This window comes from Carcharodon carcharias, chromosome 11 (genome assembly GCF_017639515.1).
Source record: "Carcharodon carcharias isolate sCarCar2 chromosome 11, sCarCar2.pri, whole genome shotgun sequence".
NCBI classification, from domain to species: domain Eukaryota; kingdom Metazoa; phylum Chordata; class Chondrichthyes; order Lamniformes; family Lamnidae; genus Carcharodon; species Carcharodon carcharias.
The window spans coordinates 150,968,178-150,982,419 of record NC_054477.1 but is presented as its reverse complement, the minus strand read 5'-3'; the positions used below and the strand labels follow the sequence as shown (position 1 = coordinate 150,982,419).

Below are 14,242 nucleotides of genomic sequence, written 5' to 3'. Positions count from 1 at the left end.
GCTATGAGGTGTCAACTGAAGTTTATACATGGTTTCAAAATATGCCACTTTCGTATAAAATTATGCATCAAACCTACCAAAGTTTTTATTGTAACAATGATGGTGCTGCCTTCATTACCATCGAAGGAGTCTGTTTATATTAGTAATAATGCCTCGTGGTTGTAAAAAAAAAATGCCTATTGGTCATTAAGCAAAACCAGTACGCTGGCACAACCAAGTCAGGAAACACTTAAGTAATTAAAGTGAGATCAGTGTCCAGCATGGAAGTTTTAGGAGAAATATACTGGAATTGCACCAGCTGGTTGCCCTGCTTCTGCAGTGTGCTGCCTGCTGGTGGCGACTGTTACATTGGTTATTGAACACTGCAATGCTCTACTCAGTATACTGAGCTTCTCCACTGAAAGCAGCATCTGCAAGTTTCTATGTAAGGTTTACCTCCCTCCTGCTGCCTCACCACCCTCCATCCCTCTGTCACAATGTAACTCTGTATCATGCACATTGAACCACGCATAGAATGCAATTTACAACTGTCCTGTAATGGAACAGTTGTAATAATATTGGAAAGTTCAGCTCATGACTGAGCTGCATGAACAAGCTGTGTCTGTAAAAAGGCAGGTTGAATAGAAAGTTCACGGCTGATGGACTTCAAGCTACAATAATTTTCCATTGGTTCTAATGTGCTCTGTCTCCTCATATCTGGAAGACATTTTTCTTACTGGCTTCACTATGTTAAGTGCCAATTTTTTCTGCCTCATTGTGTTCTTCCCATGTGTCAGTCTCTGCCCCTCCCTACAAACAGGATCATTACAGCATTGTGAAATATTGATACCAAAAAAGACAATGCAAAAGTCAAATTTTCATTTGTAGACTGGTTAAGCCATTCTGAAATTATTAAAAAAAATATTTTTGGTTATGCACTTTCACATGCCAATGTAAGGGTTAAGAGAGAAGCTAACTGCTGACATCTGCCCATATTATTGCGTAACCAGATGCCAGGAGATGTGCAAGAGCAGTCGGGGATGACTTGTTTTCTTGATTATGTTTCCTTCCCATTGCCTGTGGGGAAAACATTTCTACTTCAATTCAGAGTCACCTCTTTAAGGCATGGCCAGGATCAATCTTTGTGAGGGATTCAAGATGGGAGAACCTGAACATAGACGGAGTGCTGTACTCTGCTTCATCATTATGCCATGCTACCATAAAATAACCTTTTAAGATAGACCATGTAGTATAACATTTAATCTGAATTGCAATGTAGAATGCAAGGTAGTCCCCTCTCTATCCCCTTTATCCACCACAGCAAAGTTCCCTTCTGCAATGTCCAGGAGAAGATAGCAATCTCGTAGTGTGACATTGAGCAATTTTGAAGTGCAGCTTTGCCCTGGCAGGAGAGATGAAATCAGAGGGCATGTGCAACCATTATGTTTTTGTGCACCTTCCAGTGACTGGCTTATAAAGAGATTTCATACAGTCACATATCACAGAAGGGGACCGTTCGGCATGTCGAGCCTGTGCCACTGAGTTGTCCAATTCAGTCCCACAGCCCAGCTCTCTCTCCTTAACACTGAAAATTCGCTCTCTTCGAAAACCCATTGCCCTTTGAAAGTTTCTACGGAATCTGATTTCGCCATTCTTTCAGGTAATGTCTTCTAGCTCAGCTTATATCCTCTGCACAAAATAATTTCTCTTCATTTTCCTTCGTTTTTTTTTGCCAATTATTTTAAATCTATGGTCTTTGGTTACTGGCCCAATTGCTAGAGGAAATAATTGCTCTCTGGACTTGCGCAATCAAAATCCCTCCTAATTTTTGAATCCCTCTATTAGTTCTTCCACACAAGTGTCAGGCAATGACCGTTTCCAACAAGAGAATCCAACCATCACCTCTTGATGTCCAACGGCATCACCATCACTGAATCCCCCACTATCAATATCCTGGGAGTTACCATTGACCAGAAACTGAACTGGACTAGCCATATAAATACAGTGGCTACAAGAACAGGTCAGAGGCTAGGAATAGTGTGATGAGTAACCCACCCCCTGACTCCCCAAAGCCTGTCCACCATCCACAAGGCACAAGTTAGGAGTGCGACGGAATACTCCCCCCTTGCCTGGATGAGTGCAGCTCCCACAACACTCAAGAAGCTTGACACCATTCAGGACAAAGCAGCCCACTTGATTGGCACCACATCCACAAAGATTCACTCCTCCACCACCGACCATCTACAAGATACACTATGGGAATTCACCAAGGCTCCTTGGACAGCACCATCCAAATCCACGATCACTACCATCTAGAAGGACAAGGGCAGCAGATAGATGGGAACACCACCACCTAGAAGTTCCCCTCCAAGCCACTCACCATCCTGACTTGGAAATATATTGCTGTTCCTTCACTGTCGCTGGGTCAAAATGCTGGAACTCTCTTCCTAACAGCACTGTGGGTATAACTACACCACATGGACTGCAGCGGTTCAAGAAGGCAGCTCACCACCACCTTCTCAAGGGCAACTAGGGATAGGCAACTAATGCTAGCCCAGCCAGCGAAGCCCACATCTCATGAATGAATGGAAAAACAATGAAGTCCCTCATCCCTAATATCATCCTGGTAAACATCTGCACACTCTCCAAAACCTTGACATCCTTCCTAAAGTGCAGTGCACAGAGCTGGACACACTACTCTGGCTGAGAGCTAACCAGAGATTTATGAATGGATCATCATGACCACTTAGATTCTGTGTTCAGTTCCCCTAATTACAAAGCAATGCCTGTTTTTACAAAGTTTTATCCTGGAAACAGTCTTTTTGGCTGAGGAATGGTGTATGGCAAAGTGGTTGGCTTGGGAGACGGAGAAAATAATTTGAAAATGGAGAGTGGGAGAAAAAGATTGCAGTAATTACTTTTCCCTCAAGTAGAGTTGGTTATGGTTGGTGGGCTATGCCAACCTTCAGCAGAAATAGTTGTTAGGTTATCCACCTCTATTTCTAGAAGACACAAGATCAACATTTCTTCATTGGGTTTGAAAGACCCTCTGAAGTAGGAGTCTAATTAGAAGGATCTTGCATGGGTATTTATAGCTGCAAAACTAATGATACTTGCAATCATTTTCCAAGAGTTTCTCCTTCAGAGTTTAATGTGAAGAAGAACACTTGGATAAACATTCTAATGCATTACTATGCAAGGGTGAATACCTCAGGTTACAGAAAAAAATATTTAAACATTTAGGCTCAGATTTTCGCTCCAGGGTTGGGTGCACAGAAACAGGAGGGTTTCTGGCTCTGCAACCTTCAAAAATGGGTGCCTAGACGTTGGGTTTTTGTTCCGGGGGTGCTCAGGGGGGGTTGCTAAAATAGGAGTGGGGGTGAACAGCCCAGGAAGAATTGAGGAGGACAGGGCACTGTGTCCAAAAATAAAGATTCAAAGATAAAACATCCCTCCAGCCCTTGACCCTCATCTCTCCCTCCCCCCTGCCCACATATTCCCCATGACCCATCAATGCCAACCCATGCCACTTCATGTCCTGTACCTATCCCTCATGGTGAGGCAGTGGCATAGTGATATTGCCACTGGACTTGTATTTCAAAGACCTAAGGTAATGCTCTGAGGACCCGGGTTCAAATCCCACCATGGCAGATGGTGCGATTTGAATCCAATAAAAATCTGAGCACAAAGCCACTGCCAATTGTCATAAAAACCTATCTAGTTCACAAATATCCTTTAGGGGAGGAAATCTGCTATCCTTACCTGGTCTGGCCTACATGTAACTCCAGAGCCACTGCAAGGAAAATTAGGGATGGGCAATAAATGCTGGACTAGCCAGTGGCACCCACATTCCATGAACGAATAAAAAAAAAATCATGGGTCCCCATACCTTCCATGCCAACCTGCAGCACTATTCAAGAAATGGAAATCCTCAAGCTTATGTTAACAGACAGAGCGAAGTAGCAAGTAACATTCCAGAGATTTTTTTTCCCCAAAGATTTAAAGGGCTGGGTGTTTAAATGCCTTGACAGCTCTCTTTGGCATGAACTTCTGACAGTTTTGGCAGTTGACTTTGACAGGTCTGTTGACAGTCCCAATGAACATGAAAATGATGGCCAGAATTTTACACCCCACCACTGGTGGGTTTTTAGGCAGTGGGGGTGAGCATGAAATTGAAGGGATGGTATTCCGTCCGGATTTCTGCCCGCCACGACCACACAGCAATTTTAAGCTGGGGCGGGCAAGGCCACGAATAGGAAGCCCACCATTGCCCTAACTGAGGCCCTGATCACACCTACTATTGACACTCCCATAGGGCACTTGACTTACCCCAAATGGCAAGTGATCTCCACCAAAGGACACCCTACCTCCACCAAAGGTGTCCCAGGACCAGATCCAAAGGGGTACCTTATCTCTCCAAAGGGCTTCCTGGCTGTCCAAATGAATCCACCAAGTTCAGACCCGCTCTTAGCTGGTTTAACCCGCACAAATCAGGTTTCACACTCCTGGCCTAACCAAAATCCCATTCCAGTGGAGGCAGTGATGATTTAAACGGCCAGCTGCCTCCTTAAACTGCGCATGTGCAAATTGCACCCTGCCCCCACCCCCCCCAAAGAAAATGGGAAGTGCCATGTTCGGGGAGGGTGGAGCTTCCAATTTTCTGGCATTTCCACTATTTTCGCCATGACAGAGAGCCTCTCCACCATGGAGAGAAAATCTGGGCCTTAGTGGTATGCGAGCTTTATGAGGGATGGGTCACATCGGAGTAAAAGCCAAAAGGATAGAGTTTTTTAATCCCTCGGTCTTTTGAAAAAAATAGAAACTCTGGCCGGTGTTTTCCGACTCCTCCCACCAGTGGGATCTTCCGGTCCCGCCGAAGTCAACAGATATTTGAATGGATCGCAGCATCCACTGCGGGGGAACACTCATGATGGGGCTGGAAAATACCGGCCCCTTTCTCGTTGGAATATCGAATGTGTTTTCCCTGAAGGTTGATAAAGAAAAATCAATGGAAATCACCCGGCCTTTCAGTGCTCCATTTATTGTGGCTTAGAAGAAAATTAGTACAGGCAAATATATGGTGAAGACAAAATGGCATTTTTGATAAGGAGATGCAATGTTTGTATCGGGTTATTCCCTGTACTATGACATAGAAATGAAACAGTTTATGATTGTATCGCTACCAACAGTAGTACTATCAGTACAACGGGAATACAAACATTGTTCGATTTTGCAGCCAGGCTACCCTATTTGAAGATACCCTTCCCCAAGCTCTGATATTACACCTATTGTTGAATCTTTCACAAAGAGGAATAAAAGAAAGAAGCAGCTTGCATTTATATGGCACATTTCACAACGCAGGATATCCCTGAGTGTTTCACATCCAACAAAGTAATTTTTCTTGAATCACAGAATTTTAACGGCACACAATGCGGCTATTCAGCCCATCGTGTCTGCATCGGCTCTCCAAATGAGTATTATAACGTAGTGCCGTTGCCCTGCCTTTTCCCTGTACCCCCGCACATTGTTTCTATTCAAATAATCATCTAATGTCCTCTTGAATGCCTCGATTGAATCTGCCTCCCCCACACTTCCAGGCAGTGCATACCAGACTTGAACCACTTGTTGTGTGCAAAAGTTTTTTCTCACATCACATTCACTTCTTTTGCAAATCTGTATCCTCTAGTTCTTGATCCTTTTACGAGCGGGAACAGCTTCTCCCTATCTACTCTGTCCAGCCCCCTCATGATTTTGAACATCTCTATCAAATCTCCTCTTAGTCTTCTTCTCTCCAAGGGGAATAGTTCCAACCTCTCCAATCTATTCTCATAGCTCAAGTTTCTCATCCCTGGAACCATCCTTGTAAACTTCTTCTGCACTCTCTCCAATCTGTTCACATCCTTCTTATGGTGTAGTGCCCAGAGCTGTACACAATCCTCCAGCGGAGGTTTAGCTGTACACAATCCTCCAGTGGAGGTTTAACTGTACACAATCTTCCAGCGGAGGTTTAGCTGTACACAATCTTCCAGCGGAGGTCTAGCTGTACACAATCCTCCAGCGGAGGGTTAGCTGTACACAATCCTCCAGCGTAGGTTTAGCAGTACCCAATCCTCCAGTGGAGGTTTAGCTGTACACAATCTTCCAGCGGAGGTCTAGCTGTACACAATCTTCCAGTGGAGGTCTAGCTGTACACAATGCTCCAGCGGAGGTTTAGCTGTACACAATCCTCCAGAGTAGGCTTGGCTGTACACAATCCTCCAGCGGAGGTCTAGCTGTATACAATCCTCCAGCGGAAGTCTAGCTGTACACAATCCTCCAGCGGAGGTCTAGCTGTACACAATCCTCCAGCGGAGGTTTAGCTGTATACAATCTTCCAGCGGAGGTTTAGCGGTACACAATCCTCCAGCGGAGGTCTAGCTGTACACAATCCTCCAGCGGAGGTCTAGCTGTACACAATCCTCCAGCGGAGGTCTAGCTGTACACAATCCTCCAGCGGAGGTTTAGCTGTACACAATCTTCCAGCGGAGGTTTAGCGGTACACAATCCTCCAGCGGAGGTCTAGCTGTACACAATCCTCCAGCGGAGGTTTAGCTGTACACAATCCTCCAGCGGAGGTTTAGCTGTACACAATCTTCCAGCGGAGGTTTAGCTGTACACAATCCTCCAGCGGAGGTCTAGCTGTACACAATCCTCCAGCGGAGGTCTAGCTGTACACAATCCTCCAGCGGAGGTCTAGCTGTACACAATCATCCAGCAGAGGTCTAGCTGTACACAATCCTCCAGCGGAGGTCTAGCTGTACACAATCCTCCAGCAGAGGTCTAGCTGTACACAATCCTCCAGCGGAGGGGCATGTGACCTTACATCACTGATGATGTAGATTGTCTATTTATATGTCTAACATTAAACCGCAACACTACAAGTAATACACTTAAGTGTCATCCTAGGCGATGTGCTCTAGTCTCTGGAGAGGGCTTGAACCCTTGACTTTTTGACTCATAGGCCAGAATGCTACCACCGGGCCAAATCTGACATCAATAGGAAAGCTGAGTATCTGCCATTAAATACACTGTACTAAGTACCATCACTGACACAGCTGAGAAATTCTAGCTTCAAGTTACTAAAACAATTTATGGTAAGTTTGGAACCAATGGGAGTTTAAATGTTTAATTGCTGAATTTCAGAGCTAACAACAGTTTTGGTTTAGAAAGGTGATTTAACAACCAAAAAAAGAGCAGACAACATAAATCTCCAGACTCAAACACAAGAGTTCACCTGAGGTGAAATGGTTCAACAGAACACAGTCAAGAAAACCTTGATGGACTCCAGTTCAAGATAAAGACTACTTGGTGCATATATCAGTCTACTGGAGTTCAATAGTGTGATCAAATATAACTTCACTTTGGCGTTTCCAGCACTAGAAATGCATTAAATACAGGTCAGAAAGATTTATTTTCTCATCAGCGTGGGATAAGCATGTGCCCTGATTCACCACAAGTCACGCTGTTTCTCATTAAGCTCATTTTTCACATTTAAACATTCATTCTATTTTATTGATTGCTTCACATTAAAGTATGGCAGCTGTGGCTTAAAAGTGATTTACTGGCATCTACATAATTTAAATTTGCCTTCTCGTGTTATTTGGTGTCTTATGTTTTAAAGAATCTCAATATGAGAAAGAATGGTAAAGGGTGGTTCAGTGACCAACATCACTTGCTCCACAGATTGATGCCCATCCCAGATTTCAGACTTTACATGTAAAATTTATCTGTCACATGTGAAGCTTGTCATTTATGTGCCCTGGCTCCTTTCCTCTCGAAAAAAAATTGTGATGGCTGACTCGGCTGTGAGACATCAAAACAAAGTTGCATTTAACAACATTAGCGCAAACTGAACTGAAACCCCAGTAAACTGTCGCATGTGTTTACTAAAAGAGTAGGATTTAAAGAAGTTCAGTTCCTCTATACTGTTGGGGGAACAAACAAAGCAGTCAAATTGCTCCCAACAAGAAGCCACGAACAGCAGATTGGTCAAGGACTAAATAGTTTGTCTTGATACAACAAAAAAGTACTGTGGATGCTGGAAATCTGAAATAAAATATGGAAACTGCTGTAAACACTGAGGCTGGGAAGCATCACTGGGGAGAGAGAGAAACAGAGTTAACGTTGCAGATTTATGAACCTTCATCAGAACTGGAACCGATAGGTCATTTGACCTGAAGTACTAATCCTATTTTTCTCTCTCTCTCTCTCCACAAAAGCTGCCATTTCAACATTTTCTGTATTTATTTCTGTCTTTGGCATTGGTTGAAGTTGGAATATTGGACAGAATTCCCTGACCTGTGAGTGGGAATATTTTACATTTATCTGAGCTGACCCACACAAGTTCAGTTTAATGCATCATCTGAAAGGAGGATATAACCTAAGAACATAGAAAATTTACAGAACAGGATGAGGCCATTCAGCCCATCATGAAGAAAAGCTCTCCAGCCTAATCCTGCTTTCCAATTCACATAACATGACCTTGTAGGTTACAGCTCGTTAAGTGCATGGAAATGTGATAAGGGTTAATGCCTCTACCAATCTTTCAGGCAATGAGTTCCAGACCACCACCCCCCACACCACCCTTTGGGTGAAAACATTTCTCCTCAAATCTCTTCCAATCCTTCTACCAATTACTTGGTTATTGAGTTCTGCTAAGGGAAATAGGTCCTTTCTATCCACTCTATCTAGGCCCCTCATGATTTTATACACTCAACTAAATCTCCTTTCGGCCTCTATTCCAAGGAAGACAACCACAGCCTATCCAATCTTTTCCCCATAGCTAATATTCTCCATTCCTGGCAACATCCTCTTAAACCTCCTCTGTAAATCCCCTCTGCACTATCTCGAAGTGTGATCACATCCTTCTTGTAATATGCTGACCAGCACTGTACCCACGCCCTAGCTGCAGCCTAACTAGTTTTTGTACACTTCTAGGATAAGCTCCCTGCTCTTACATTCTGTGCATCAGCTGATAAATAAAAGTATCCCAGATGCTTTCTTAACCACTTCATCTAAGTATCTACATGCTCGATTTTTCTTTCTTTTCATCACTGGAAGGGTCATGACATTCCATATATCTTTCAGCGGAGATGGTAGTGTAGTAGCAATGTCACTGGACTAATAATGTAATATCACTGGACTGGTAATCCAGAGACTCAGGCTAATCCTCTGTGGATATGGGTTCAAATCCCACCAAGGCAGCTGGTGGAATTTAAATTCAATTAATAAATCTGGAATATAAAGGTAGTCTCAGTAATGGTGACAGTGACAACAATATCAATTGTTGTAAAACCCCGTCTAGTTCACTTGTGCCCTTTAGGGAAGGAAATCTGTTATCCTTACCCGGTCTGGCCTTACTTGTGACTCCAGACCCACAGAATTGTAGTTGCCTCTTAGCTGCCCTCTGAAATGGCCCAGCAAGCATTCAGTTCAAAGGCAATTAGGGATGGACAACAAATGCAGCCCTTGCCAGCAACAGCCACATCCCATGAAAGAATAAATAAAGGGTAGTGGGAGGGTCTCCTACCTCTGCCTGTGCAGTTCTTTGTGTAGGTAGTGCAAGGCAATAATCTCTATCCTCATTGTGAAGCCACCTGGCTTTGTTTAACATTTCTTCAAGTCAACACAGCTAACCTTGGGAAGTCAGAGGTGTGGAGTAGAAAAGTGGTAATCAAACCAGCGGCCGCCCACCTAGGATTGTCACCTGGCAGTTCTTTTACCTGTCCAGCTAAGTTTTGGAATTGTTGCTTCCTAGCTGATAATTTTTATTTACCTACAATGCAGTGACCGTGTACATGCTGAAAACTAGGCTTGCCAACTCTTTTTCGACATATTCCTGGAGGTGTCAACACATGACTTCCAGCCTCCAATTGCCCTACCCCCACACTCCTGCCCTTGGTTGCCATCCTCACCACACACACCTCCTTCCCAGGCTCTTTATTGACCAGTTGGATAATTCTTGACTGTCAGTCAAACATCCTTTCTTTTCTCATATAGTGAATAAGGAAAAAAATTGTGTAGAAGAAAATTTAATGACTTGTACTTTCTTAATTGCCCCGATTTTTCTCTTGGGCTTGCTTGGGTTGTGGAGGTTTGTCATTAGGTCCTGGAGACTGTTCTGGGCAATCATGGAGGGTGGGCAACTTGATGGAAAGCCTCAGCAGAAAATAAGAAATTAGGCACTGTACCCACTGCTGGTTAAAAAGGTCAGTTGACTACAGCTGGCTATCTCAAAAGACGCCAGGTAGCAAGTCTGCTTCTGTTCTTTGCTGCGCTGTGTCAGTTCATAATACAGGGTGATTTTGCCATGATAGTAATGGTTTGAAAGCTACCTTGTTATTGGAGGTAGTCACAAAACAATGAGTATGAATGGACCATACTTTAAGTAGGTTTTATTTATAAAGTTGGAGAAAAGCCAGCCAGACCTGTTTGCGAACTTGCTCATAAACACCTCCAGCTCACTTCCTGTTGCTTTGCAGTTTGGAAGATCACCTGTTGCTTTTGGCTCAATGCCAGGCTGGGGCTTAACAGACATTGTAGGATCAGTTAGAAATTCAAGGCATCTGCTCTTGCGAGTACCAAAAATGATGGTCAATGGGGAAGCAGCGAGCTGAACAAAAACGGTAACTTGGTTGTGAGCGATACGATTCTTTTCCAATCTACTCAATCGTCAACCGTACAATCAGTGTTTTCAAATCAAAACAGAATAACGATTCAGACAAATACTGAATATCAGCATTATTTAACTTTGTTTCTTTAAATATAAAGGGAATACCTGAAAATAGTACTGATCTGTGAAATGTTACTTATCCTTTTTAAAGGAAATGTTTTGTACCTTATCAACTATTAACAGGCTGGTGGTCCAACCTTGGGCACATGCCCTGTGATTCGATTGGTTCACTTTTAACATTCATCGCGATCTCTGCACGATGTTTGTAGTCTTGCTCAGCTCATAGCTGCAATCATTTTAAAGAAAAACTGTGACAAATAAAGTCTGATAAGGATATTTTAGAATCATGTTCTCCACCTTGAATGGGAATGGTTACTCTACTATGGGTTAATTTTTTTTTTGTGCTTTCTCTGAATTTGTAACTGAAATGTCACCTTGAGTACAGTCACAGATATATGCATATGCTGCTGAGCTACCAACACAACCTCACTGCAATGAAACCCCATGCAAACGCTCAGTGAGATGTTATGACCTGTGATACATGATTGAGTGAATGTGAAAAATGATGGCGATATCATGCCAAAAATACTTTTACTTTTAAAGAAGCATGTGCTTGCTATTAAAAAAAAAATCAGATCCAGCTTCAAGATTCCTGTCCATGTACATTAGAGACTGGAAAACAGTGATCAGGAATTTTCATGTTTTTGGCTTTGAAAAGAAAGAGACTTGCATTTATATAGCATCTTGCATAACCTCAGGACATGTCAAAGCACTTCATAGCCAATTAAGTACTTTCTTTGAAGTGTAGTCGCTGCTGTAATGTAGGAAATTTGGCAGCCAATTTGTGCACAGCAAGGCCCCACAAGCATCATGTGATAATGAATTAGCATACCAGTCATGATTCAGTTAGTAACACTCACATTTCGAAGTCAGGAGGCCATGGGTTCAAGTCCCACTCCAGAGACTTGAACACAAAGATCAAGGCACTCTGGTGCAGCACTGAAGGGAGTGCTACACTGAGGGGTTGGGGGAGAGGGGTTGGAATGTGAGGGGTGAGGGCTAGAGGGCCTAAACCAAAACAACTGGGGTGAAGTCCCAGAGAACCAAGGTGGGGCTGTCAACCAGCCCACCTTGGCACTTGGTAGCCACTATGGCTACCGCCTTTGATGCATTTGATGGTGGTGGGCTGGACACTATCCTGCTCCTGCCCACCCCCCACAGGAATGAAAATGATGCCATTCAGGGCACTTTTTTCCCCCGAGGTGGGTGCACCAAGCCTGGAAATTTCCCAGCTTGAGTTACCCACCACCAAGATGAAAATTGACCCTATGTGTTCCCCCAGTAGCACATTTGAGTATTTTTCTGCCCTTATCTTTCCAGTCACCAATATCAGATGACAAGGAGTAGGTATTTGGACAAGACAGAATCAACGTCGACTGCTTTCCGGAACACCTCAGTTCAGGCCGCAAGCATGACCCCGAGCTTCTGGTGATCCGTCATTTCAATTTTCACCTTGCTCTCACGCTGACATCTCTGTCCTTGGCTTACTGCACTGTTCCAGTGAAACTTAACGCAAACTGGAGGAACAGCACCTCATCTTTTGATTAGGCACTTTTCAGCCTCCCAGGCTCAACACTGAGTTCAACAACTTCAAACTTAATCTCTGCTCCATTTTGTTTCCTCCACTTTGCATGTTTGGTTATTTTCTGTTATTTTTGCTTTTAGTCAGGAGCACACCTGCTCTAGGCACATCTTTTGTTTCTTTCCTTGCCCCATCACCATTCCCTTTGGCCCTGGAAGACAAACTATTTTGTCATTCAGTCTCCCTTGACTTCCACCCAATCATGGACCTTCCTTTTGCCCTTGTCCCACCCACCCCTTGCTCATTTATAATTTTTTTCCAGCTCTGATGAGGTGACAGGCATGAAACGTTAACTCTGTTTCTCTCTGTGCAGATGCTGCCTGACCTGCTGAGATTTTCCTGCATCTTCTGTTTTTACAATTGACATCTAAGTCAGTTAGAGTGACATTATTACAGTGACTGTGGGGAAAACTTGGGGAGGGATAGGAGCTAATGCACCAAGCAATATGACTAATCGCATCATCTTGGTAGTATGCTCCTGCCAAGAGAAGGATTAGGCACTTGTACTTGTGCTCTCTTGGATGACAATTGAAGATAGTCCCTTACATTCTGAGAATGGTGGGCACACCATTTCTTAAAATGCACTTTTAGAAACACATGCTTAAATTCTGACAACTAGAAGCAAGTATATCTAGAAAGTAAAGTTCTGTATGCCTCGCGCATCATTACAGTTAGATATATCACAGACATGTCCATGATCTGTATTCAGGAGATCCATGTTTTGAGCAGATCTGTCACAATGTTAGTAGCACAGATAATTGGGGAGAGAAACTGTTTTTCAGAACAACTACTACTTGCATTTATAAAGCACCTATAAATATAATAAAATATCCAAAGGTATTTTACAAGCATTATTGAGCAAAATCTGACACGCAGCCACGTAAGAAAACATTAGGCCAGATGACCAAAAGCTTGGTCAAAGAGATAGGTTTTAGTGTTTTGAAGGAGGATAGTCAGGCAGGGAGATTTTGCGAGGAAACTCCAGGGCTTAGGGCTGCTGAAGGCACAGCTATTAATAGCGGAGAAATCAAACTCTGGCTCAAGAGGCCAGAATTGGTGGACAGCATAGATCTCTGGGGCTGCAAGGCTGGAGGATCTCACAGAGATGCTGTGGGCTGAGGCCATGGACAGATTTGAAAGCAAGGCTGAGAATTTTAAAATCAACCTGTTGTTTAACTGGGAGCCCAATGTGGGTCACCAAGCATAGGGGAGATGGGTGAACAGAATTGGGTGCATGCGAGGACATAAGCAGCAGAGTCTTGAGTGACCTCAAGGTTGCAGGACATATGTAAAGTGCAAAGGGAGAGTTGTACTTACTCCTGTACAGCTCGTGCAATAGAGAGTGCTGTGGATCCAGTTTCATTAACACTGTCCAAAGTCACATTTGGCAGGTCATCATCCTCGCTATCACTTTTGATACGTCCAGGTGACAAACTCCTCAGTTGTGCTGTAGTAAATAGATATATATATATATATCACTGCCTAATAATGGCCAGCACACTTTTAACAAATCACCAAATATTCTTCTATCATCAAACATAGGCATTCATCAGATCATTGATTTGAAGAGAATAGCTCAATAACACAGCTCATTCAGAAATAAATAGTTTTAATTACATAGTTTGTTTTTCTTTAATTCGTTTCAGTTTCCAATAATTACAGTGTCTCTCTGTTCATTTAAAGAGTTTATCACTGTGATAAAATATATTCACATTACTATGCTAGACCAAGATGTACCATGATGTGATTGATGCCAAGAAGATGTCATCACACAATGATTATGTCCTGCATCGGCAGCAAGATAATTCCTGTGCTTAAACCAACACCAGTGGAAATTTAGGAACAGGAAGAGGCCATATAGCCCCTCGGGCATCTCCCATCATTCAATAAGATCATAGCTGATCTGAGAC

The 14,242-nt window shown here is 43.3% G+C and overlaps 1 protein-coding gene across 5 annotated transcripts in view; it reads right to left on the bottom strand.

The window, feature by feature from the left end:
• Positions 1 to 14,242, bottom strand: part of klf12b (Kruppel-like factor 12b) — a 243,472-nt gene that overhangs the window by 36,304 nt on the left and 192,926 nt on the right. For all 5 annotated transcript variants that reach the window (XM_041198790.1, XM_041198792.1, XM_041198793.1 and 2 more), the window contains one exon: positions 13,650 to 13,779. In XM_041198790.1, the coding sequence (XP_041054724.1) occupies positions 13,650 to 13,779 (130 nt within the window). The remainder of the gene's footprint in view (positions 1 to 13,649; positions 13,780 to 14,242) is intronic.